This window comes from Danio rerio, chromosome 10 (genome assembly GCF_052040795.2).
Source record: "Danio rerio strain M-AB ecotype USA chromosome 10, GRCz13ab, whole genome shotgun sequence".
Lineage (NCBI taxonomy): Eukaryota > Metazoa > Chordata > Actinopteri > Cypriniformes > Danionidae > Danio > Danio rerio.
Window position 1 is genome coordinate 28,712,501 of NC_141030.1, and position 26,544 is coordinate 28,739,044.

A 26,544-nucleotide genomic window follows, 5' to 3' on the forward strand; every position below is an offset into this window, starting at 1 on the left:
AGGTCTTGTAGACAATGTTCCAATCTATCAGCAAACCCAGATTCATATCACATTACTGTACCAATTTTAGGTTATTGACTTCTGAACTTGCAAAAAATCGCAATACAGCAAGGCAAAAACAGCTATGTACCATTGCACTCTTGGCACAATTGGTGGCGCTATATCTCAGCAGTCTTTGAGGGTGCGTTGAATATCTCACTGGGATCTTGTAGACAATGTTCCAATCTATCAGCAAACCCAGATTCATATCACATTACTGTACCAATTTTAGGTTATTGACTTCTGAACTTGCAAAAAATCGCAATACAGCCAAGTACCATTGCACTCTTGACACAATTGGTGGCGCTATACCTTAGCAGTCTTTGAGGGTGCGTTGAATATCTCACTGGGATCTTGTAGACAATGTTCCAATCTATCAGCAAACCCAGATTCATATCACATTACTGTACCAATTTTAGGTTATTGACTTCTGAACTTGCAAAAAATCGCTTACCGCAAGGCAAAAACAGCTGTACCATTGCACTCTTTGCACAATTGGTGGCGCTATATCTCAGCAGTCTTTGAGGGTGCGTTGAATATCTCACTGAGGTCTTGTAGACAATGTTCCAATCTATCAGCAAACCTAGATTCATACCACATTACTGTAAAATTTTCTGGTTATTGATCTCTAAACTTGCCATAAATCGCAATACAACAAGGCAAAAACAGTTGTCCTATTGCACTCTTGGCACAATTGGTGGCGCTATATCATAGCAGTCTTTGAGGGTACGTTGAATATCTCACTGGAATCTTGTAGACAATGTTCCAATCTATCAGCAAACCCAGATTCATACCACATTACTGTACCAATTTTAGGTTATTGACCTCTAAACTTGCAAAAAATCGCTTACAGCAAGGCAAAAACAGCTATGTACCATTGCACTCTTTGCACAATTGGTGGCGCTATATCTCAGCAGTCTTTGAGGGTGCGTTGAATATCTCACTGGGGTCTTGTAGACAATGTTTCAATCCTTCAGCAAACCCAGATTCATACCAATTTACTCTACCAATTTGAGGTTATGGACCTCTGAACTTGCCAAAAATAGCAATACAGCGAAGTACCATTGCACTCTTGGCACAATTGGTGGAACTATATCTCAGCAGTCGTTGAGGGTGCCTTGAATATCTCACTGGGGTTTTGTAGACAATGTTCCAATCTATTAGTAAACCCAGATTCATGCCATATTACTGTACCAATTTTAGGTTATTGACCTCTGAACTTGCCAAAAATCGTAATACAGCTAAGTACCTTTGCACTCTTGGCACAATTGGTGGCACTATTTCTCAGCAGTCTTTGAGGGTGCATTAAATATCTCAGTTGGGTCTTGTAGACAATGTGCCCATCTATTAGCAAACCCAGATTCATACCACATTACTTTACCATTTACTGGTTATTGATCTCTAAACTTGCCATAAATCGCAATACAGCAAGGCAAAAACAGTTGTACTATTGCACTCTTGGCACAATTGGTGGCGCTATATCTCAGCAATCTTTGAGGGTGCGTTGAATATCTCTCTGGGGTCTTGTAGACAATTTTCCAATCTATCAGCAAACCCAGATTCATACCAAGTTACTCTACCATTTTTAGGTTATTGACCTCTGAACATCCCATAAATAGCAAAACAGAGCAATCCAAAAACAGTTATGTACCTTTTCACTCTTGGCACAATTAGTGGCACTGTTTCTCAGCAGTCTTTGAGGGTGCGTTAAATATCTCAGTTGGGTCTTGTACACAATGTTCCCATCTATTACCAACACCAGATTCTTACTAAATTACTGTACCATTTTCAGGTTATTGACCTCTGAACTTGCCATAAATCGCAATATAGCAATGCAAAAACAGCTATGTACTGTTGTACTCAACCCAGACTCATTCTGAAAACGTAGTCCCGTGGAAGTTTCTGGAGACCGCGAAATACGTTCTGGGAGGCACATATTTGCGCAGTTTTTGTTCTCGCGTAAAGCCACCGGAGGCCACTGTCGAGTGACCATCTGTCTGACTGACTGACTGACTGAATGATTGACTGGGTGACTGGCCAATCGGCTGACCCACCCTCCTCTTCCTTTCCTAAACCCAACTGCCTTTACCAATTGACCCGCCCGTCTGCCCGTTTGCTTCCCTAAACCCGAGCAACGTTTTACAAAAGCTGTCCAGAAAAAGAAAAGCCCTTGTCTGATTTTGTCTACTTTTTCTTAGCAGATTTTTGTCTACCTTTTCACCACATTCTCACCCTGTTATGAACTCGTTCACTTTATTTTTTGGATTCTGTTATTGTCTTACCTGATTTCTGAAACCGCTGTTCTCCGGACTAGAACCGGATTGTCGGGTTGCCGCCGTTGTTGAGGTCAGCTCCTGTCTGCGTCTCAACTTTGCAGACGTACATGACGAGCTGCCGGTGAGCATGAAGACGAACGGCGTCACACCGCCCCGTAGCGTATGCTTAAAAAAATGAAATGCAGCCATACGTACCTCCGGCTAGATAAATCGCGTTCTCCATAAACGTCCGCGAGATTTTTTGAATGAGCTTTGGTTGAGTGCAATGGTACAGCTGTTTGTGCATAGCTGTATTGCGATTTATGGCAAGTTTAGAGATCAATAACCAGAAAAATGTACAGTAATGTGGTATGAATCTGGGTTTGCTGATAGATTGGAACATTGTCTACAAGACCTCAATGAGATATTCAAAGCACCCTCAAAGACTGCTAAGGTATAGCGCCACCAATTGTGTCAAGAGTGCAATAGGACAGCTGTTTTTGTCGTGTTGTATTGCGATTTATGGCAAGTTTAGAGATCAATAACCAGAAAATTTTACAGTAATGTGGTATGAATCTAGGTTTGCTGATAGATTGGTACATTGTCTACAAGACCTCAGTGAGATATTCAACGCACCCTCAAAGACTGCTGAGATATAGCGCCACCAATTGTGTCAAGAGTGCAATGGTACTTGGCTGTATTGCGATTTTTTTGCAAGTTCAGAAGTCAATAACCTAAAATTGTTACAGTAATGTGATATGAATCTGGGTTTGCTGATAGATTGGAACATTGTCTACAAGATCCCAGTGAGATATTCAACGCACCCTCAAAGACTGCTAAGGTATAGCGCCACCAATTGTGTCAAGAGTGCAATGGTACTTGGCTGTATTGCGATTTTTTGCAAGTTCAGAAGTCAATAACCTAAAATTGGTACAGTAATGTGATATGAATCTGGGTTTGCTGATAGATTGGAACATTGTCTACAAGATCCCAGTGAGATATTCAACGCACCCTCAAAGACTGCTGAGATATAGCGCCACCAATTGTGCCAAGAGTGCAATAGGACAATGTTTTTGCCTTGCTGCATTGCTATTTATGGCAAGTTTAGAGATCAATAACCTAAAATTGGTACAGTAATGTGGTATGAATCTGGGTTTGCTGATAAATTGGAACATTGTCTACAAGATGCCAGTGAGATATTCAACGCACTCTCAAAGACTGCTGAGATATAGCGCCACCAATTGTGAAAGGAGTGCAATGGTACATTGCTGTTTTTGCCTTGCTGTATTGCGATTCATGGCAAGTTTAGAGATCAATAACCAGAAAAATGTACAGTAATGTGGTATGAATCTGGGTTTGCTGATAGATTGGAACATTGTCTACAAGACCTCAATGAGATATTCAACGCATCCTCAAAGACTGCTGAGGTATAGCGCCACCAATTGTGTCAAGAGTGCAATGGTACTTGGCTGTAAGCGATTTTTTTGCAAGTTCAGAGGTCAATAACCTAAAATTGGTACAGTAATGTGGTATGAATCTGGGTTTGCTGATAGATTGGAACATTGTCTACAAGATCCCAGTAAGATATTCAACGCACCCTCAAAGACTGCTGAGATATAGCGCCACCAAATGTGTCAAGAGTGCAATAGGACAGCTGTTTTTGTCGTGTTGTATTGCGATTTATGGCAAGTTTAGAGATCAATAACCAGAAAATTTTACAGTAATGTGGTATGAATCTAGGTTTGCTGATAGATTGGAACATTGTCTACAAGACCTCAGTGAGATATTCAACGCACCCTCAAAGACTGCTGAGATATAGCGCCACCAATTGTGTCAAGAGTGCAATGGTACTTTGCTGTATTGCGATTTTTTGCAAGTTCAGAAGTCAATAACCTAAAATTGGTACAGTAATGTTATATGAATCTGGGTTTGCTGATAGATTGGAACATTGTCTACAAGATCCCAGTGAGATATTCAACGCACCCTCAAAGACTGCTAAGGTATAGCGCCACAAATTGTGTCAAGAGTGCAATGGTACTTTGCTGTATTGCGATTTTTTGCAAGTTCAGAAGTCAATAACCTAAAATTGGTACAGTAATGTGATATGAATCTGGGTTTGCTGATAGATTGGAACATTGTCTACAAGATCCCAGTGAGATATTCAACGCACCCTCAAAGACTGCTGAGATATAGCGCCACCAATTGTGCCAAGAGTGCAATAGGACAATGTTTTTGCCTTGCTGCATTGCTATATATGGCAAGTTTAGAGATCAATAACCTAAAATTGGTACAGTAATGTGGTATGAATCTGGGTTTGCTGATAAATTGGAACATTGTCTACAAGATGCCAGTGAGATATTCAACGCACCCTCAAAGACTGCTATGATATAGCGCCATAAATTGTGTCAAGAGTGCAATGGTACTTAGCTGTATTGCGATTTTTGGCAAGTTTAGAGGTCAATAGCCTAAAATTGGTACAGTAATGTGGTATGAATCTGGGTTTGCTGATAGATTGGAACATTGTCTACAAGACCTCAGTGAGATATTCAACGCACCCTCAAAGACTGCTGAGATATAGCACCACCAATTGTGAAAAGAGTGCAATGGTACATCGCTGTTTTTGCCTTGCTGTATTGCGATTCATGGCAAGTTTAGAGATCAATAACCAGAAAAATGTACTGTAATGTGGTATGAATCTGGGTTTGCTGATAGATTGGAACATTGTCTACAAGACCTCAATGAGATATTCAACGCACCCTCAAAGACTGCTGAGGTATAGCGCCACCAATTGTGTCAAGAGTGCAATGGTACTTGGCTGTAAGCGATTTTTTTGCAAGTTCAGAGGTCAATAACCTAAAATTGGTACAGTAATGTTTTATGAATCTGGGTTTGCTGATAGATTGGAACATTGTCTACAAGATCCCAGTGAGATATTCAACGCACCCTCAAAGACTGCTGAGATATAGCGCCACCAATTGTGCAAAGAGTGCAATGGTACATAGCTGTTTTTGCCTTGCTGTATTGCGATTTTTGGCAAGTTTAGAGGTCAAGAACCTAAAATTGGTACAGTAATGTGGTATGAATCTAGGTTTGCTGATAGATTGGAACATTGTCTATAAGACCCCAGTGAGATATTCAACGCACCCTCAAAGACTGCCGAGATATAGCGCCACCAATTGTGCAAAGAGTGCAATGGTACTTAGCTGTATTACGATTTTTGGCAAGTTCAGAGGTCAATAGCCTAAAATTGTTAAAGTAATATGCTATGAATTTGGGTTTGCTGATAGATTGGAACATTGTCTACAAGACTTCAGTGAGATATTCAACGCACCCTCAAAAACCGATGAGATACAGTGCCACCAATTGTGCCAAGAGTGCAATGGTATATAGCTGTATTGCGATTAATGGCAAGTTTAAAGGGTCAATAACCAGAAAATGGTACAGTAATGTGGTATGAATCTGGGTTTGCTGATAGAGGGGAACATTGTCTACAAGACCCAAGTAAGATTTTCAACGCACCCTCAAAGACAGCTGAGATACAGCGCCACCAATTGTGCCAAGAGTGCATTGGAACAAAACTGTTCTGCTGTGTCAAAATTAACTAGTGGTACCTAGCCTGAAAATGCTAGTGTTTAATTTGTGTATAATCTTATTTCTGGTGTTGTGATAGACAAGTACAATATGTATAAGCTTCTTGTAATTTTTTTTAATAAAATACCAACAATAAGCTTAATAATAATAATAATAGAATTAATAATAATATTATTAATATTTTTTTATTTTTATCATTTATATTAATATTAGTAGTATTAGTACTGTTAAATTCATGTAAATTTGTATAGGTATATAGTTAATTTGTATATATATATATATATATATATATACACACACAGGGCTGACATGGTGGCGCAGTGGGTAGCACTGTCGCCTCACAGCAAGAAGGTTGCTGGTTCGAGCCTTGACTTGGTCAGTTGGCCTTTCTGTTTTTGCATGTTCTCCCCGCTTTCACGTGGGTTTCCTCTGGGTGCTCGGTTTCCCCCACAGTCCAAAGACATGCAGTACAGTTAAATTGGGAAGGCTAAATTGTCCATAGTGTACGACTGTGGATGTTTCCCAGAGATGGGTTGCAGCTGGAAGGGCATCCGCTGCATAAACCATGTCCTGGAGAAGTTGGCGGTCATTCCGCTGGGGCGACCAAAGTTTAATAAAGGGAACAAGCCGAAAATAAAATAAATGAATACATATACATACACTTAAATAAACACAGACACAGGAAAATGTATTGTGTACTGTGTATGAATATATATATATATATATATATATATATATATATATATATATATATATATATATATATATATATATATATATATATAGAGAGAGAGAGAGAGAGAGAGACATATTTTACACACATATTTATAAATAGGTACATATTAATAAATTTTTATAAGGTATATAGATTAATTGGCATTTATTTCAGTACAATATGTATAAGTGCATTGTAAAATATTTTTTTTTCACTACTACTATTACTACTAATAATAAAAATTAATAATAATAATAATTATTAATATTATTAATAATAATAACAATAAATCATTATTATTAAATGATTATGTATTGGCATCTTTATTTTGTGTAAATTTATAACACAAACATACTTTTTTATCTTTAGTGTTAAACATTTTTAATGTGAACACACACACACACACACACACACACACATAGTTTATAGTACACACATACATAGTATGTAGTAGGCACACAAATACATAAAAGTTAAAAATAAAACATTAAATGAATATGCAAAAAACTTGGCATATAGCACCTCCAACTGGGCATTTATTGAAATGACTGTATTTTGATCGTTTTTAGGTCTGTCTTCTCAATGGGATAGAATTATAAATACTTATACATATGCAGACGCGTGTATAGACGTATACTATTAACCTGTTGTGTAATATTAGAGAGAACATGGTACAGTATTCAATTATGCAATAGCTCATTCAGTTCAATTCACATTTATTTGTATAAGGTGTATAAAAAGGTGTATAAGAAGTGCATTGTCTGTTCTTTGAAACAATAGGTTTAACAAAACTTGAATTGTATTTACAGGCGTGGGTGTCAGAAAAAGCTACTAAAATCTAATACAAATTGTAGTATTTGCAGATAAAACATATGCATTAACTTTTACAACTTGAATTAATAAAACAATTATTTTGTATCTGAAATCCTTGCTGAGGCAGGCACTGTCTATTCATAGGTGGGTCATGTGAAGTCTTCATAAAGGACTATTTCTGGAAAAAAAAACAGAAATATATTGTACTCAAACGATGGCACTGTCAATAATTAATCAATGATGCAATTAGATTTCATGCTTGCAGCCCGTTTTCTATCTTATATCAGTTTTATTTAGCATTTTTCATTTTTCAAAAAGAAACATAAATAAACACGGCCCCTAAGATGAGCGCGAATAAGAAGCTGAAAAACGGAAGCGTCGCGGTTTTTAAGGTGGACCGCATAGCGTCAATAAGAAGCTGCGAATAAGAAGCTGGATTCAGCCTCGTCGCGATTCACTGTCAGAAACTGCGCATGCGTAACAGCTGATGTAAATAAAGCATTCGTACAGCTGTTTTGATCGGCACTTGTATTAGTGAGACAGATATTCAAAAGTAATGGACAACTTTTTAGTTATTGTGAATTTTTCAATTATTACAGGATTCCCTAAACTGCTAAAGAATTTGCAATAGTTTTTGATGCAATTCGACCTTTTCAACTATCTTTTAATATGTCTTTAGAATCCAATATTTTATATTCTAATCAATTATCAATAGTGTGAAATTTATAGACAATAAATATAATAACTTTACATTTAAAAGTTATGCAGAACCACATTGTTGCCTAAATGCAAACCTTTTTGGAACTCCTTATTTGAGCAGATAAATGACAGTAAATACTGTCTCACCAATAAAGGTAAAGAAGTGACATATAAACTAATTCATTTAATTTATCCAGTGAAACTAGTTGCTAATTTTTTTAGAGACATGGAATTTGTGTGCACTTTTTGTGAATTAGAAAAGGAATCGATAAAACACCTGTTTTTTGAATGCGCATAAATCCAAATGTTTTGGTCTTTTGGTCTGATGCTGAATATGTTATATTTAACTTATAAATTTACAAATTCAGTTTTCTTGTATATTTTTGATATATACTGTATATATATATATATATATATATATATATATATATATATATATATATATATATATATATATATATATATATATATATATATATATAATAAAACTTTGGAGCAAAAAGTGCTTATTAATTTAATGATTATATATGGGAAGTACCATACATAGCAAAAATGGTCCAATGAAAAGCCTAACATTTATTTGTTTAGAATTGATCTTAAGCATTATATCGAGACCCTAAAATACAATTTAAAAAAAAGCTATAAGGATGTATGCAATTTTGGAATCATTTTCTAATGCAAGTTGTTTGTAATTTTTATTTCCCATGTAATTTTATTACATTTCTTTGTTTTTTTTATTCTCTATTGATTTGTTTCTTTGATGTGAAAAAAATTAAGCATTGTATTCCCCATTTTTTGGATGCTATTGTTCTTGTTGTTAAAAAAAATAAAAAATTGATCGGCAGATATCAGAGCTGGAAGTATCATCTTTTAATCATCTCCTTTCACATGGGGTCAACCCAATGTTTTAATAAATTATCTTTTTAAAAATCCTAATACTGTGTGTGTGTGTGTGTGTGTGTGTGTGTGTGTGTGTGTGTGTGTGTGTGTGTGTGTGTGTGTGTGTGTGTGTGTGTGTGTGTGTGCGCATTAGTATTTTAGTGCTATTTGTAACAATGTTTTTTTTTTTTTTTTTTCTCAAACCCAGTACTGGCCTAAGAAGTGACCCACACAAAAACTCCTAGTTAGTCAGCCATATTAATAGATAACTAAAACAGTGGACAAATTTTATTGTTTAGTTTTTTGTTATATTTTAAAATAACCATATTGCTCTTTATTGCAGTTTTACAGTAATTATATGTGCAATAATTTATATTATGTCACTTTAATTGTGATTGGTTATTTAACAAACCTAATTTGTTTCTGCGCCTGAAAAAATATGTCTCTGATAAGATTCTATAATTGCATAGTTGTATATTTAAATAAATAAATATTGCAACTTAAGTAAACTACTTGAAATCAAATGTAGCTTGCTGCAAATACCCTGAAATTGTCCACGGCACACTTCTTTCATACCAAATATTTATATATTTATCTTCAAAATCCTTGTTCTAATTCTACAATTTTCAGCCCTTCAGGACAACGCCTTCATCAAATTGAAGACAAGATTGCTCTCAACTTGGCCAAGTGTTTATGTTATCAACCACCTCAGTCCACCATCTGCTGGGATGCCAGCCACACATCCCCCATAATTCCCTGTGCAGATGTGGCCATAAGGAGCGAGCTCATCCCAATCTCTCCATGTAATCCCTCCACAGCCCATTCATACTGTACCATAGAGAAGGTTGCGCAATCACCCATAGACACAGCTTTCATCAGTTTGGTTCCTTTCTTTTATTGAGGTCAATAGCGAAGCATGTTCACACACAGTATACAATCCCACTGCATGGAACGGCTCATCATGTCAGGAGGATTAAATTGCACATTGTCAAATCAAGTGAAAACAAGCACAGATAACAATAATACATTCGAAACAGCTCCCATTAATGCTTTTCCCTTTTTGCCAGTAACACTCACTCCTCTTAATCGAAATTCCAGCGGCGTTCTGCTCACACATCATTTGTTGAAGAAAATGTACGGTTTGAGAGTCATGCATATTTCCTGGCACACTAATAACCCCAAAGTCAGGAATGACATTTAATGTTTGAAAGATAAGAGGTGGACACAGATTGAAACTGATGACTGACTGACCGCACACTGTCACCTTTCACTTTGAAAAGTGGATTTTTTCTTTGCGGAATCTGCATGAGGAGCATTTTTTATTGAAAGTTTGTGCTTTATCTTGCTGTGCTGGAAGCTCTTCGCTCATTAAAACGCTGTTTGATGTTACATTTAAATTAGGATGCTCTCCGAATTTCATTTGATTCAGTATGACTAACTGATCTGGTATTTACGATATTCACTCTTAATGTTTAAACATTTGGCACCTTGTATAAATATTATAGACACATTTTTTTTCACATGAAATTTCAAGTGTAAGGCAGAATATTTAAAATAATATTCACAAAAAATGTGAAGCATATACAGGTCAACATATACACAAGAGACCCACATAATTGTACAAAATGTCTTCAATAAATAGTCATGGATCATAAACCGTCCATATATGCATAAGGATTTAAAATGTACTTAGTTAAATTGTCAGTAAAAATTGCAAGTTGTATCTTTCTTGAAGGGTTAGTTCAGCCCAAAATGAAAACTCTGTCATTGTTTACTCTTTCTCAAGTCATTCCGCATCCATAGGATTTTTGTTAATCTTCGGAACAGACGCAATGTACATACTGCAGCTAAATTGGGTTGTCAGTTTCCATTTCCGTTCTTAATCCTTTTTTGTACACAAACAGTTCAGTGATTTACAGGAGAGACAACCACATGCAAAAACAGATTAACTCCAGGAAAATTGAGTTTAAAAAAACTGCATTCACAAAAACCCCAGACCTTGTATGGAATCAAACGTAACTAGTTGTTAATTTAAAAGCTTATTAGAGTTGTGTCTTTCTTTTGTCTGTGCAATGCAAAAAAAATCACAAGGAATAATGTATGTTTTAACTTACTAGTGTTGTACTAGTGTTGTCAAAAATAGCAAATAAGAATAAGCCCACATACACTTTTTTTGTTATAAATAAGTCACATATACCTGGGGTTACCATTGTCAATAGCCCCTTTCACACATACAGACCTTTCTAGAAAATTACCAGCAATTTTCCGTAAAGGTCTGTATGTGTGAACAGGCCCTTTTTGAAAAAAACAGTAAATTCGTTCCAGCTATTTTCCAGAAAGAGAAGTTGTGGCATTACCAGTAATTTGCAGAGATGCTGCGCTGTGTGAACGCAGAAGATTGACAAAAAGAGCGTGTTCACGTCTAGAATGCACTGACGTGAAACATCTACTTTAGCCAATCAGAACACTCAGACACATTCACATCTGCACGGTTTATGAGAATAAAAGCCTTTGAATATTTTTCCAGACACATTTAGCTTCTAGATGTTAGTCAGGCTTCGTTTCTATGTTCCTTCCTAATGCATGTGGAAAAAATATCGATAAAATGCTTATGATAAGTCGTTGTTTGTTTACCTTCATGCCCTGATTCGTGTGCACGTAAAGCAGCCAGTAAGTGCCAGTACTCGCACAAATTATGTACATCTCGACATGCGAAATTGTTCCTCCATATGTTCATCAAAGTTGTTCACAATACTGATCCATCCGCAGAGTTTGTAATGTAGCAATTTTTTTACAAATACAAGCGCAGCTGTTTAGAGGTTATTTCTGGTTAATGATGTCAGAATTTTGGAATGGATGGAATGCTCTTGGATGGAATGCTCTTTTTGGGAAAAATTCCGTAACGTCGTTGCCTGTGTGAACAGCGCTTTTATGAATCTACTGGTAAAGTCAATCTGGACATTTTGCAGACATTTACTAGTATCCTTGTGTGAAAGGGGCTAAAGAAGTTTACATGAACATCAGTAATCTAATTATTTGCCCTAATCTTAATATGTTTCTACAAGAATCGCTTTTTGAATGTTGCTTTCATGATCCCGTGTTTCTTGTTAAAGCACATAAATCAATTAACGTCATTGTGTCACCACGCTATTCACATTTCTTCTAGAGTTTTACGTCATTTCAGGTGTTTCAATTTTAATTAGTCGACTTTAAGTGCAGTTTGACACTTTCACTTTCTTTCAGGAACATTTCCTACATGCCCCCATTACAACCTAGACATTAGAAGAGTTTTGTTTTAGTGGAATTTTATACCGCATGCAGAATGGGAAAAAACCTTCGCATTTTGTGATGCAGGTATCTGTGGTCCTTCACTGACTCGGTAAGTGCAAAAAAATAGTGTCAAACTGCTGTGTGTGTGTGTAGACTATCCTGTTGCAAAATGCAGGAAAAATACTACATGACGGTAATAGTACTGAACTTTCATAATGCGACTAAAATCAGCATACAGCACATGTCCTAATTCCATTTCTGTTTAGCTCGTTATGACCTAAATCAGATTAAATTAATCAAAAATCGCTGTTTACATGGTCGAATCTAAATCAGAGTATTGTCTTAATCGTATTAAAATCTGATTATTGGTGTCCATGTAAACATACTCACTGATACCAATATCAGGAGTGATTTGTGTTCCATTCACAAACTGGGCATTCACTCTTAAATTGAAATGTGGTTGTCACTTCTGAAACTTTTATTTGTGTTTGTATTTGTGGTATTTTTAATGCTATTTGTTTCATTAAACCTGATCCTTCATTGAAAGGCTCGCAAAAAGCTCTGATGCTTCAAAACATTCAATTAGAGATAAAAAAAAAAGTGTCATGTGACATGTAAGAAAGAACCGCACGCATCAATCAGGAGTACCTGAGCTTCTATGGCCATTGTTGAATGCTTTGTTAAATGATCAATGTTTGTATGAAGAAAAGACTAAATAAAATCTGTTTATCATGTTACGTGACTCTGTCTCTTCAGAAGACTTCTATTAGGGATCAAACTGGATTAGAGTGTTTGATTCAAATGGATTTATTTTTTAATCTCTATATGAAGCATTAGAGTTTTGTGTGAACAGACTTTCAATGCAGGGAAAAAAAAAACTTTCATATTTTATTAAAACAAATACATTCACGTACACTCTTGAAAATGAAAGTTACAAAACAGGTTTTTTTAGTAATGTTATAAAAGAACTATTTTTGGTTTTCCGAAAAATGTTCCAGTCAATAGTTCTTTAAAACAGTGTTTCCCAATCCTGTTCCTAGAGGCACACATATGTTGAATATCTTTCTTATCCGACCCATTCATTTAAGGTTTTCGAGTCTCTTTTACTGATCTGATGATTTCTTTTAGGTGTGTTTGATGAGGAAAAGATTAAAAATGTGTACTATCGGTGTGCCTTCAGGAACAGGGTTGAAAAAAACACAACAAAAGTATTTTTTTTTTTTTTGAATGAGAGGTATTGTAATATTTGATGTAACTAAAATTTAAAGGAATAGTTCAACCAAAGATTTAAAATATTGTTATTTTTTCTGTTGAACACAATGAAAAACATATTTTGAAGAATGTTAAAACCTGTAACCATTAGCCCTTTCAAACAGTGATACTGGTAAATATCCAGAAAATTTCTGGAACGATTTTGACGGTAAATTGAAAAAAAGGGCTGTTCACACAGACAAGGACGTTCCAAAATTTTTCCGGAAAAGACCATTTAAACATTCATTCCAAAATACCAGTAAATTCTCACATCATTATCCAGAAATGAGCTCTAAACAGCTGTGTTTGTATTTGTAAACATAGATAGGGTGGGCGTTTTAGTTGAGGGTTTCGCTTTTATTTAACACTTTAGCATTCATGCAGCTGCTTTGTCCCAGATACATCTCAAGGCAGAAGCGAGAACCGCAGCTAAATGTTTACACACTTGACTACATTACATATTCTTGCGGATGTATAAGTATTGTGAACAACTTCGATGTAAACATTTTTGTATGTCGAGATGTACATAATATGTGTGCGTGCTGGCGCTCACCAGCTCTTCATTTGCACACGCGTCAAGCAACTGAAGCAGAGCTTGAAGCTAAAACAAAGAGCTTAAACAAACAGCGGTTTATCATTAGCATTTTATCAATATATATATATATATATATATATATATATATATATATATATATATATATATATATATATATATATATATTTGCACAATTGGCATTAAGAAGGAACATAGAAACATGGGTCTGGTAAAATATTCAAAGGCTTTTATTTTCATAAACATGAATGTTCTGGTTGGTTGAAGTAGACGTCTCACGCCTCGTGAACGCATTCTTTCTGGCAATTTTCCTTCTGCGTTCACACAGAGCAGCATTTCGGCAAATTACCGGTAATGTTACAAGGTCTGTTTCTGGAAAATTGCCAGAATAAATTTGCCGATATTTTCAAAAAGGGCCTCTTCACACATGATCCCTTTCTGGAAAATTTCTGGCAATTTTCCAGAAAGATATGTATGTGTGAAAGGGGCTATTGACTTAAACAGTAGCAAAAGGCAAAACCATGGAAGTCAGGCATTACAGGTTCCCAACATTCTTCAAAATATGTTTTTTTTTTTTATAACAAAAAGAAAAAACTCACGGGTCAGTAAATGATGGCAGAGTTTTCATTTTTGGGTGAACTATCCCTTTAATAGTGTCTGTTCCAAAGATAAAAATTTTCATATGAATTTGCGAACACATGAGGGTGAGAAAACAATAGCAGAATTTGAATGTTGAGATGTGTTTTTTTTGTAAATGAATCACAACATCAAACACAAACAAGCACCCTGAGTTGTGTGCAATGGTTTTGTAGCATTAAAAAAGTCAAAATTCCCCAGTGTATAAACTAGCTTCATGCACCCATTATGATTCTTTTACACAGTAATCAGCTGAAAAACAAAAGTCACTCATTATTATTGATGGCCGGTGAGGGTTTGCTCCTCATCCCGTCAGTGGCAGCCCTGGAGGTCTCAGTCACAAACCTCCGAGGAATCCACACCGCCGTCATGATCCGAACATACTCCTTCCGGAAGTTCCTGTTCAGGAGGCCATAAATGATAGCATTGAGGCAGCTGTTAAAATAAGCCATAAAGTAGCTTACGACAAACAACCATTCTGGAACACGTGGAGCCATGACCTCTGGATTGATGGCCACCACCAAACCGATGAGATTGAGCGGGGCCCAGCAGATGGCAAACAAAACAAACACCACGAACATGGTGACAAAGTTGCGCAGGTCGCTGGGCCTGACCCTCGAACGTTCCTCGCTTTTCACCTTCCTCCTCACCTGGATCACCAGAACCCAAATCCGCAGGTAGCAGAAGGTCACCACAGCGATGGGCACTAGAAAGTGAACCACTACCACCACCACAGTGTAGGAGCTGCTGGCAGTCTGTGTGAACGTGCAGGAGTAAACTCGAGGGTCGTAACTCAGCGAACCCACAAAGAAATTGGGCAGAATTGCAAGTACGGTAAGCGCCCAGATCAGAGCCACGAGCAGCAGTGTGTTTCGGAAGCTGTACAGACGTCCGTAGGCAAAGCTGTGGCAGATGTAGCAGTAGCGGTTAATGGCGATGCCTGTGATGTTGAATACAGAGCCGATCACACTCAGGCCCATTAGGAAGCCGCTGATTTTACACTGCGTTTCCCCCAGAGACCAGCCATCGTGGAAGATGGCGTACAGCACCAGCGGGTATGGATAGAAAGCCACCACCAGGTCAGCGAAGGCCAGACTGACCACAAACACATTGCCTGGGAGAAAAAGAGCAAGAGAAAGATGACTTGTTAATAATTTGACAGTTGCCAGTACAGGTCGATGTCATGGACAAATTAAAAAGAGATATTTTCATGCAAATAAAAGTATATATATTTACACAATGGTAAGACTTTTTATATTTTATTTCTTATATATTATTATATATTTCATTCTGTTTTGTGTTATGTCAAAAATAAATAATAAGAGAAACTATATATATATATATATATATATATATATATATATATATATATATATATATATATATATATATATATATATACATACACATATATATATATATATATATATATATATATATATATATATATATATATACATATATATATATATATATATATATATATATATATATATATATATATATATATATATATATATATATATCTTATTTTTTCTTATTTGTTTTATTTCGGCTAGAATAAAAGCAGTTTTTTAATTAAATAATACATAAAAATAAGGTCAAAATTATTAACCCCCTACTGTAAATTTTTTTAGAAAGTCTACAGAACAAACCATCATTATACAATAACTTGCCCAATTACTCTAATCTGCCTAGTTAACCTAATTAACCTAGTCAAGCCTTTAACTGTCACATTAAGCTGTATAGAAGTGTCTTGAAAAATATCTAGTAAAATGGTATTTACTACATAAATAAAATAAAATATATCAGTTATAAGAAATGAGTTATAAAAAATATTATGTTTAGGAATGTGTTGAAAAAAAAATTCTCTGTTAAACATAAATTGGGAAAAAAATAAACAGGGGGGGGGCTAATAATTTAGACTTTAATAATATATGTATATATAAATATTTATTTATACAACAGTTCTGTCTGGTTCTTAAATCTGATTGGCTGATAGCTGGGCAATATTCTGCAAATAACAGCACTTGTCCAGCCTCTTAACCCTTCACGGTTGTGTTTTACTCGGCCCACATACACCGACAAGCAGAGGACACTCTACAATTTGACAAATATTGCTGGTGTTGGACAACATAATGTACATTTGAGGCTTTTTTTAGTCAAGAATGTAGTTGTTTAAATTGCAACTATGTTTTTTTATTTACAAGGATAATGCCTATTTTAAAATATTTGTAATTTCGGAGGATAAGATTCAGTGCACCGGCCGCCATCAACCTGTCTTAGCAGACCAAAGAAAATGATGATCGATGTTCCGCCACAAGATGGCAACAGGGACCCATAATAAGTCCTTAAGGGAGAAAAGCCTTTTCTCAGCGTAAGTTTTAAACTACAGCTGAACAACACATCATAAATCAGGTAAGTGACATTCTAAGTCGATCTCTCTCTTTTGTATTTTGTAGTGCTGTATTTACACCACAGAAACTGTTAGTGTTTGCTTTGCTTGAGCTTTTTCAGGGTTAATTATTGTGATATCCTACATATATACTGTGACTGCTACATAGAAATACTGGGAAATCTCTGTAGATTGATGGCACTTCATGCTGTTCAGCCTCATAATCTTAAAATGCAAGCAAAAATGACCTGTTTTGTCATCACTTTAGACATTACGCAAGAGAATCAATGAAATACTAGCTCTCTAATGACGTTGGTGAATAAACAATAATTTCTGCTGTTCTGACAGTCAGCTGCAGATGTGAATGAATATTTTCTTGTACAAAAAAGTTTTTGAGACTCTCCGTGTTTGATTTTTATTATACAAAGGATAATGCCGTCGAACTGTTGTATAAACGTAATATCACACATGTAGCAGTGCGATATAGTTGTATACGGGGGCCTGCAGCCTTGGGCCATCAGTGTCGATATTCAGACATATATATATGTATATATATATATATATATATATATATATATATATATATATATATATATATATATATATATATATATATACAGTTGAAGTCAAAATTATTAGCCCTCCTAATTATTAGACCACTTGTTTATTTTTTCCCCAATTTCTGTTTAACAGAGAGAAGTTTTTTTTCAATACATTTCTAAACATAATAGTTTTAATAACTCATTTCTAATAACTGATTTATTTTATCTTTGCCATGATGACAGTAAATAATATTTTACTATTTTATTTTTCAAGACACTTCTATACAGCTTAAAGTGACATTTAAAGGCTTAACTAGGTTAATTAGGTTAACTAGGTACACTGTTAGACATTTCTGTAAATTACACAGTTATTTACTGTATTTCACCCAGTGTAATACTGCAAATTCCTTTTACGGTAAATAACTGTATTTACCGTTGCATTATGGGAATTTAGTGTGACGTCGAACAACATATACAGCGATGTACTGTATTTGTAAAAATTCGTGTATTATACTGTATTTTCCACAACTGCTTCAACGCCACCTTGCGGCGATTCGACTACTCTGCACCACATTTTGCCTGAGGACCCTGGAGCAATTCTGGAGGACAATTTATTAGTGTGCCTGAAGAACATACTGGATTTAACAAACTTTACTCTGGTAAGCTGAGGCAGTGTTTCATTTTACAGAATGTTTTGTGGACGAGAATAGAACAAAGTAAAGTATAAAGTTGGCTATTATTATTTTCTCTGGCTTGGCGTTATTTCGCCCATTTGAGAAATATATCATATATTAAGATGTTACCTTTATTTAATTTATTACATTAACACTACTATTACTTTAAATAAGACTGTTTATGACTATTAGCCATTGTTCTCGTCATATCTTTTTATTTATTTACATAGGAACCGGTGTTGCAGCGGGTTTTGGTTTAGGAGGGAACCAGAGGTATGCAGACAGTTTTGGAGGACGCTTAGCACGAGACAACGGTCCGGCAGAGAGTGTTTTCCCCCAGAAGAATATGAATGAAAGACCAACAAATAATCCAGGTAAAAGCGCGTCTGTCTGTGCTGACAACACTCGACATTGATTTGAGCACCTCTATTAGCATTTGTTTGCTCGGCAACATTGGCTGAAGCGATCTTAAAATGGTAATGTTAACTGTTAGCTAAACTGAGCTAAGTTCATACTGAATTGGACTCAAACTCATTTTAACGTGCAACGTTTAACTTATATTGATTTATACTATATATATTAGATGTTGTGAACTTATTTTTCTCTGGTTTAGAGTAACTTATAACGTTAGCTTGAGAAAATAACATCGCGACGTAACCTATAAGAACGTTAACGTAAATCTATAACGTTACAATATGCATAGAGGTAAAGTTGGTTTTATATTCGCACATTCGTTCATTTAAAAGACTCTATACTGTTTACCATGTTACTTTGAATATTCGATCAGAATTAGCATGCCAGTATGACTTGAAATCAACATTAACACTGTTTATTTGACCGTGAGCATGTTGTACTTTGATAGTCATTAGCTGCTAAAATGATTTCACTATTTAGAGTTTGCAAATAATACTTTTATGAAATTAAATTATTAAGGGGGAAGTCTGAATCTGCTAATATAAAACCAATTTTACCTCTATGCATTATGCTAATAACCACCTTTTTGCTATTTATTGTTTGCTAATTATTTTTTTATCACAACTCTTGACATTTGGTTTAACATAATTGTTACCATTATATTTTTTTCTGTTTAGATATGGCACTGGCACAGCAGCAGGTTTTGTCTGAAGAAACAAACAGCATTTCAGAGGAACATCTTGATCAGCACAGCCTTATGCTTAAAAAATAAGCAAGACCAGTAAGCAACCAAGGTAAACAAATAAAAAAAAAAGTTGTGTGGAGGTTGTGGATTGTAGCATGGTATTCTTATCTGTATTTTTGGCTTTTTTATGGTCTCAATATAGAATACTGGGAGCCTGCCTGTGCAAACTGGACCTCATACAACAGTAAGTACTGTACATCTATTTGTTTCTCAATATATTAACGTTACTTTTAATACAAAATGTGTCACATGTTTAGTTGCTAGCTAAATAAAAAAATCTTTTCCCTTTTTTATTAAACCATTTAGTAGGTTTTTTTTTCATCTTTGTTTATAATATTTTTGAGCAGATTGAGGTCTGTCATGGGTCAGACATTTCAAAATACAATAATTAGTATTGGGATACATGCATTTGTCTATGTATTAAATGTCTTTTTCCCCATTTCATGTTGCCTAAATATTTTGTAATAAATAAAATAATAAAAATTTTTGTATAAATAATTCCAGAGGATGAAACAAAATGCAAGAAGATAAGCCAGAAGATAGCAGGAGAAGTAGTGAAGAGAATGACAACCATGAACAACAGTGAGTTATCCTTCTTTCACCAGCTAACTGAGAACTTGGATTAGGTGAGACACTCTCAATAGTTTTATCAGTATTCAGTCAGTTTTAGTTTATTAGGAATACATAAAACAAATAGTCTAATCTGTCCTGCAGTGAATCAACCCATCACAAATGCTACAATGTTTTTGTAAAACCTTGTTAGGGAAAAAAATAAACAGGACATTCTGGTTAGTTCTCTTTTAAACATGGTAGTGAGCAGGTTATGAGCAGGAGCCAGTTGCTCAGTACCAGCTGAAAACTACCCCAACCTAGCTGCCATGCTTCAAAATAATTAACCAGTATATGATTTTTTTTTTTTAAACAAGCTTCTTCTATGCTTATGTTAGTCTGTTTGTCCTTATCCAGAGTTCTTCATAATCCTGGACTGGGCCAAATCCTGACCAGATGCTGTGGTGGTCATGGAGGAGTGAATCCTGAAAGACACACGTGATCAATGAGTTTCCGCATTGATCCAATGGGCCAGCCTGACCACCCACTGGTGAACTTTCAAGCCTCTGGTGCCTAGACTGCGGCCTTGCACAAGTTTGGCTAGAGGAGAACTGGTCGTGCCCAACTGAGCCTGGTATCTCTCAAGGGATTTTATTATACACTTTCGTCAGTTGGTGAAGTTTGTTCCATGCCACTGTCGCCACTGGATCACTTGGCTACGATTGGTGGATCGGTGGATTTGCTCTTCAGTGTTTGGACTTTCAGCAGTGACATTTACTGCTTCAATTCTGAAAACTGGACTGAAGCAGCTTCAATTTACAAGAACTTCTATGTTAAGCTGCTTTGACATCATTGATCAACATTGTAAAAGTGCAATAGAAATAAAGATGAATTGCATTTGAACATGTGAATTCAGACCTTGTTGAGCATTTGACACCAGAATTAGTAATATTTTAAAGTTGGGTTGTTTCTGAGTGGGCTTATAGTTACAAATATTTATTTTTCCAACAATATGCAATTCAGAAGTTTAAATTTTTATTGTACATGTATGTTCTAGTGCTTTGTGTGATTTATTTATTTTTAATGTGTTGATTTTATTGCTTAATGTAATTTCCACACATTTTCCTTAAATGCTTTAAGCATTATTAATGTTTTAAAGAATGGAATATTTTGTAATTGTGTCTGGTTTAATGTCAGTAGTACTTAGTACAATTGTTTTTTTTTTCTCAACAATATGCAGGTCAGACACTTAAATTAGTTTTGTACATGTATGTTAATGTGCTTTGTCATTTTCAATGTTTTTTTTTTCTTAAAATAAAATATTTTGAATGATTGAAATGTAATGTTTTTACACATTTTTAAGCTTGTTTTAAGCATCTCCAATGTTTTAAATAAAGAGTGTTTATTTTGTTAATATTTTGTAATTGTGTCTTTTTTAGGTCTATAGTATTAAAATAATATTAATAAAATTATATTATAAAATATTTAGGACAAAATTAAAAGGTTTACAGTAGCTAACTGTTAACTTAGGTTTTTACAGTAGTTAACCATTTTCAGACACTACGGTAACATACTGTAAACGGATTTACAGTTGTATACTGTAAATCTAAAATACAGTAACTTACTGGCAACAGTGTTGCCAGTAAGTTACTGTAAAAACCCTTTGAAATGTCTAACAGTGTAAGTTAGGGTAATTAGGCAAGTTATTGTATAACAGTGGTTTGTTCTGTAGATTATCGATAAAAAAAATAGCTTAAAGAAGCTAATAATTTTGTCCCTAAAATAAAACAAATAAGACAAATAAGACTTTCTCCAGAAGAAAAAATATTATCAGACATACTGTGAAAATGTCCTTGCTCTGTTAAACATCATTTGGAAAATATTTACAAAAGAAGAAAAATATTTGAAGGGGGCTAATAATTCTGACTTCAACTGCATATATATATATATATATATATATATATATATATATATATATATATATATATATATATATATATATATATATATATATATATATATATATAAAATCATAAAAAAATTATCACAGTTCAGTTTACGCAAAAAATATTTTCAATATTGATATTAATTATAATAAACATTAAATATGTACATAAACAAAGATTCCGCGTTTTAAACCACCTTCACATATTTAAAATAAAATACCCCAATATTTTACATTTTACAACAATTTTCTTTCGCATAAAAAATTATTGAACGTTTCTATTTACCTCAATCAAAATGACTAAATATTTTAAGTTAAACTTAATATAAAAATAATAAAGCCTAGTTTATTTATTAAAATAACATAAAAGTAACATAAAAAACCTTGTTGTTATGACTTTTTGTCATATCATTTTTATAGTGCATGACATTTTGCTTCTTTTGTCATATATGGAGTCCTGATTTTTGCACTGAAGTTGATTTTGTCCCATAAGAAACACAATTTCACTGTATCCACATCCCCTTTTTATGCATTCCTTCCTTTCTTTGCCCCTCAAAGCCTCTGCTGTGACTTTTAAACTAAATATGGGCTAAAGTCAAATGAACGACAGCTTGAAAACCCGAGTTCAAATGAGAGAGGAAACAAAAATGAAGAATGACAAAGCTACAGAGCGCAAAGGAAAGACAAAGAGCGAATCACATCGACTTCAAAAGCAGGATCCCCAGGGAGTGTGAAGCCTTTGATTAGACTATGACAGCAGAAAACACATCGCTCTGGAAAACAATGCTCTCTCTTCTAGCCTCTGCCCTCGCAGATTAATCTCATGCATGCATTAAAACTTGTGTTGTGTCGACCCATCCATTTGCTCACATTCTCATGGTAAACAGTCAGATGTTTACAGACAATGCAGAAACAGTTGACTGGGTCGTCTAATTAGCATAGAGTTCAGATAGCCTTTCGTTTCATATTACTGCTTGGTAAACATCTAACACTGACAAATGTATGCTTGGGTGTAATTTTCAGAAAATGATTTTCCATGGAGAAAATGAAAATAGAAGATTGTGTTTATTCACACAAACACATGCTCCTGTCAAATGCTAAAGGAGAAAAATGACTTTTGTTTTAAATAATCAAGTGTGTTTTTAGTATTAATATGCTCATTTGCTTAATGATGTCTTTTTTATATGACAAAAGAAATCATTTTAACATAATTAACAATGTGTTTTTACTATAGTATTTATTGCAAATATTTACAGTATTTATGGATAATTTATTTTCTATATTGAAATAAATAATATATACAGAAATAAAAGGACATATATTTGAGTTATTATGGTTCATAAAAAAATGCTCAATTTACTAATAGAAAATGCTAAAAGAAAAATAATAATAATTATCTCCGTTATAACAAAATCTAATAAAATAAAATATTTTTATAGTGTACAGCAGGGATGGCCAACCATGTTCCTTGAAAGCCACCTTCCTGCAGATTTCAGTTGCTACCCATATCAAACACACCTACACCATACTTTTCAACAAATATTGCAGCTGTTGGACAACATAATATACTTTTGAGGCTTTTTTATGCAGGAATGTAGTTGTTTAAATTGCAAATAGTGCCTATTTTATTGTTCGCATAATTTCAGAGATTTAGCACGTCAGCAGTGATCACTGTCACAAGAAACTGTCACAGAAACTGTCACAAGACAGAAACAGCATAAAAAGTCCTTAGGGTAGAAAAACTCAGCATTTTCTCAGTGTAAATTTCAAACTACAGCTGAACAAACAATTACAGAACAGGTTAGTGACATTCTAAATTGATCTCTCTCTTTTGTATATTGTAGTGCTGTATTTATACCATAAACTACTACCTAATATAGTAGTGTTTGCTTTGCTTTGGCTTTTTTCTGTGTTAATTTTTTGTGAAATCCCAATTGCATCAGAAATACTGGAACATCTCTTTAGACTGGTGGCATTTTATGCCGTTCAGCCTTTTAATCTTAAAATGTGAGCAAAATCACCTGTTTTGTCAGAACTTTAGACATTACACTAGAGAATCATTCAAATACTACCTCTAAAGTGACGTTGGTGAAGTAGAAAAAGTTTCTGCAGTTTAGACAGTCAGCTGCAGTCATGAATGGCAGAAGAAAGTAGTTCTTGGTCTGCGGCCTCGAGCCAATGCACGCCCTTCAAGCAGTGTCGATACAGCACTATCGCTTTGCTACTTGATATTGCTCTACTGAGTATGTGTGTATATATTCTGTTATTATTTTTATCTATCACTTTTTTTTGTGGAAACTGGGGGAAATTTATGAACTTCCCTCTGGGATGAATAGAGTATCTGTCCATCTATAAAAGTATTTAGAAGCACAACTGTTTTAATAATAATAATAATAAATAATAACAATACTACTACTACTACTAATAATAATAATAATAAAATATATATTATGAGTACAAAAAAACTATTTAGTTAAAAATGTTTTTTTCTAAATCCAATATTTTTATCTAATAGCCCAATATTTTGAAAAAGCTTATCTTTTGTCATGGCAACCGGCACACATTTTGTTTCTTGTCACTTGTAAGTACATTTTAAATATGTAAAAACTTTTATAAAAAGCTATATATACCAAAAAATAAATGTAATAAAAACATTATATATATATATATATATATATATATATATATATATATATATATATATATATATATATATATATATATATATATATATATATATATATATATATATATATATTTCTAACTTAATAGATTTAATAACTAGTTTCTACTAACTGATTTATTTTACCTTTGCCATGATGACAGTAAATAATATTTTACTAGATATTTTTCAAGACACTTACATACTGCTTAAAGTGGCATTTAAAAGCTTAACTAGGGTAATTAGGTTAACTAGACAGGTTAGGGTTATTATGCAAGTTAATGTGTAACGGTGGTTTGTTCTTTAGACTATCAAAAAAAAAAAAATTGCCTAAAGGGCCTAATAATTTTGACCTTAAAAAGAATATAGAAAATTAAAAACTGCTTTTATTCTAATCAAAATAAAATAAATACGACTTTCTCCAGAAGAAAAAAATATTATCAGACATACTGTGAAGAATTTTTTTCTTTCTCTGTTAAACATATTTTGGGAAATATTTAAAAAAGAAAAAAAAATCAAAGGGGGTCTAATAATTCTGACTTCAACTGTATGTACTGTATATACACAATATAATGATTTTCCTGTTAAACAGTTTTTTTTTTCTTTTTAAAAAAGTTAATCTGATCAGCACATATTCCTGCAAAGTTTGATGAAAATTACCTTTAAAAGAATAATAAATGATTGTATCAAAGAGAGTGGAGAACAACTTCAATCAGCCACACATTTCCCCTCATCGCCCACAGCTTTTCAGACCTCCAGACCATTTTAACATTCAGCTGGTGTTTTGCTCCTTCCAGCACTAAGACTCCGGCGGAAACGTGACAACCATAAACGCAAGCAGCCCCATTAATCAGATTTCCCCACTCAAAGCCAGGCAAAACATTTCATTTAGACATTTTCAGCATACAACACCAATAGCAATGTGTCCACAAGCCGAAATAAAAATGCTTGCTTTCACAAAAAAAAGGCTTGCAGTCCTTTTCAGCAAATGCCAAAAAGCACTTCCCAGCATGACATTAGAAAGATCATAACCCAATATTCTTTTCTGTTCATCACCGTGGCCTTTAAAAGTGATCCAAAAACCCAAAAACTTCAGCCTTTCATGAAACAACGCTGACTTTTCTCTGTTCAGCTACTCTTTTTTTTTCTTAGCTTTATTCGCAGGCTAAAGCTGAAGTCTATGAAATGATAAACACAATTACCCTGACCTACCTGAGCCCAACCTTTCTTCTGCCTGCTTTTTCTCTTTTCTTTAGACTTTTATCCCCAGCTACTATAATTCAACCTGAGATGAAACGTATTCAAGGTCGTACTGCTGCTCCGTGGATGAATGTATCATGAAATAATGTACAATGTGAGCCTCGGCTTTTGTAAATGCCATTTTTGCATACACATGCTGTATGTGAATAAGTAACTTGTAGCAAGTATGCATACTGTACTTGAAAAAAATCTCTATAGCTGGTTATTGTGTTTGTGTATTTGTGTATTGTGTATTTGACAGTGGCTATCACTTGGGGTTAGCGTTAAGAGTAGAGTAATATGCTGGTGTTTAACTGCATTGCTTTAATGCTACTCCTGCATTGGGACCACGGTGGGCGTTTCTCTCCATCTCACGCTGAACACAGTCGACCAATCACAACAGACTGGTTCATCAGACCATCAGGAGCAGATTAGCCTCATGCAAAGGAGGGGTTTGGAAACAAATGAATAGCTGAACGAATCATATGGGAGTCGGTGGGATAATTAGATTAAAATAAATGCGTATTATAAAAAAATGAAAGTGTTTTTTTTTTTATCTTGCATGCATATCAGCCTGTTGTTGGAGACCCCAAAACTAAAATATGACCTCTTATGATGCATATAGGGCTCTTTAAGCAATGTGAAAGTATTTTTTTTTGTCTTTTTTATTCTAACACC

At 34.5% G+C, this 26,544-nt stretch overlaps 1 protein-coding gene across 4 annotated transcripts in view; it reads right to left on the reverse strand.

Moving 5' to 3' along the window:
* Positions 1–9,188: 9,188 nt before the first annotated feature.
* mtnr1bb (melatonin receptor 1Bb) overlaps positions 9,189–26,544 on the reverse strand; it is a 41,487-nt gene continuing 24,131 nt past the window's right edge. The window contains exons 3-4 of one of the 4 annotated variants that reach the window (XR_015500237.1): positions 14,574–15,815; positions 9,189–11,213 (exon numbers count right to left, since the gene is read on the reverse strand). Coding sequence is in view for 1 of the 4 variants with exons in the window: in NM_131394.2 (NP_571469.1) it covers positions 14,968–15,815 (848 nt within the window). In the remaining 3 variants the exon portion in view is untranslated. 4 annotated transcript variants of the gene reach the window in all.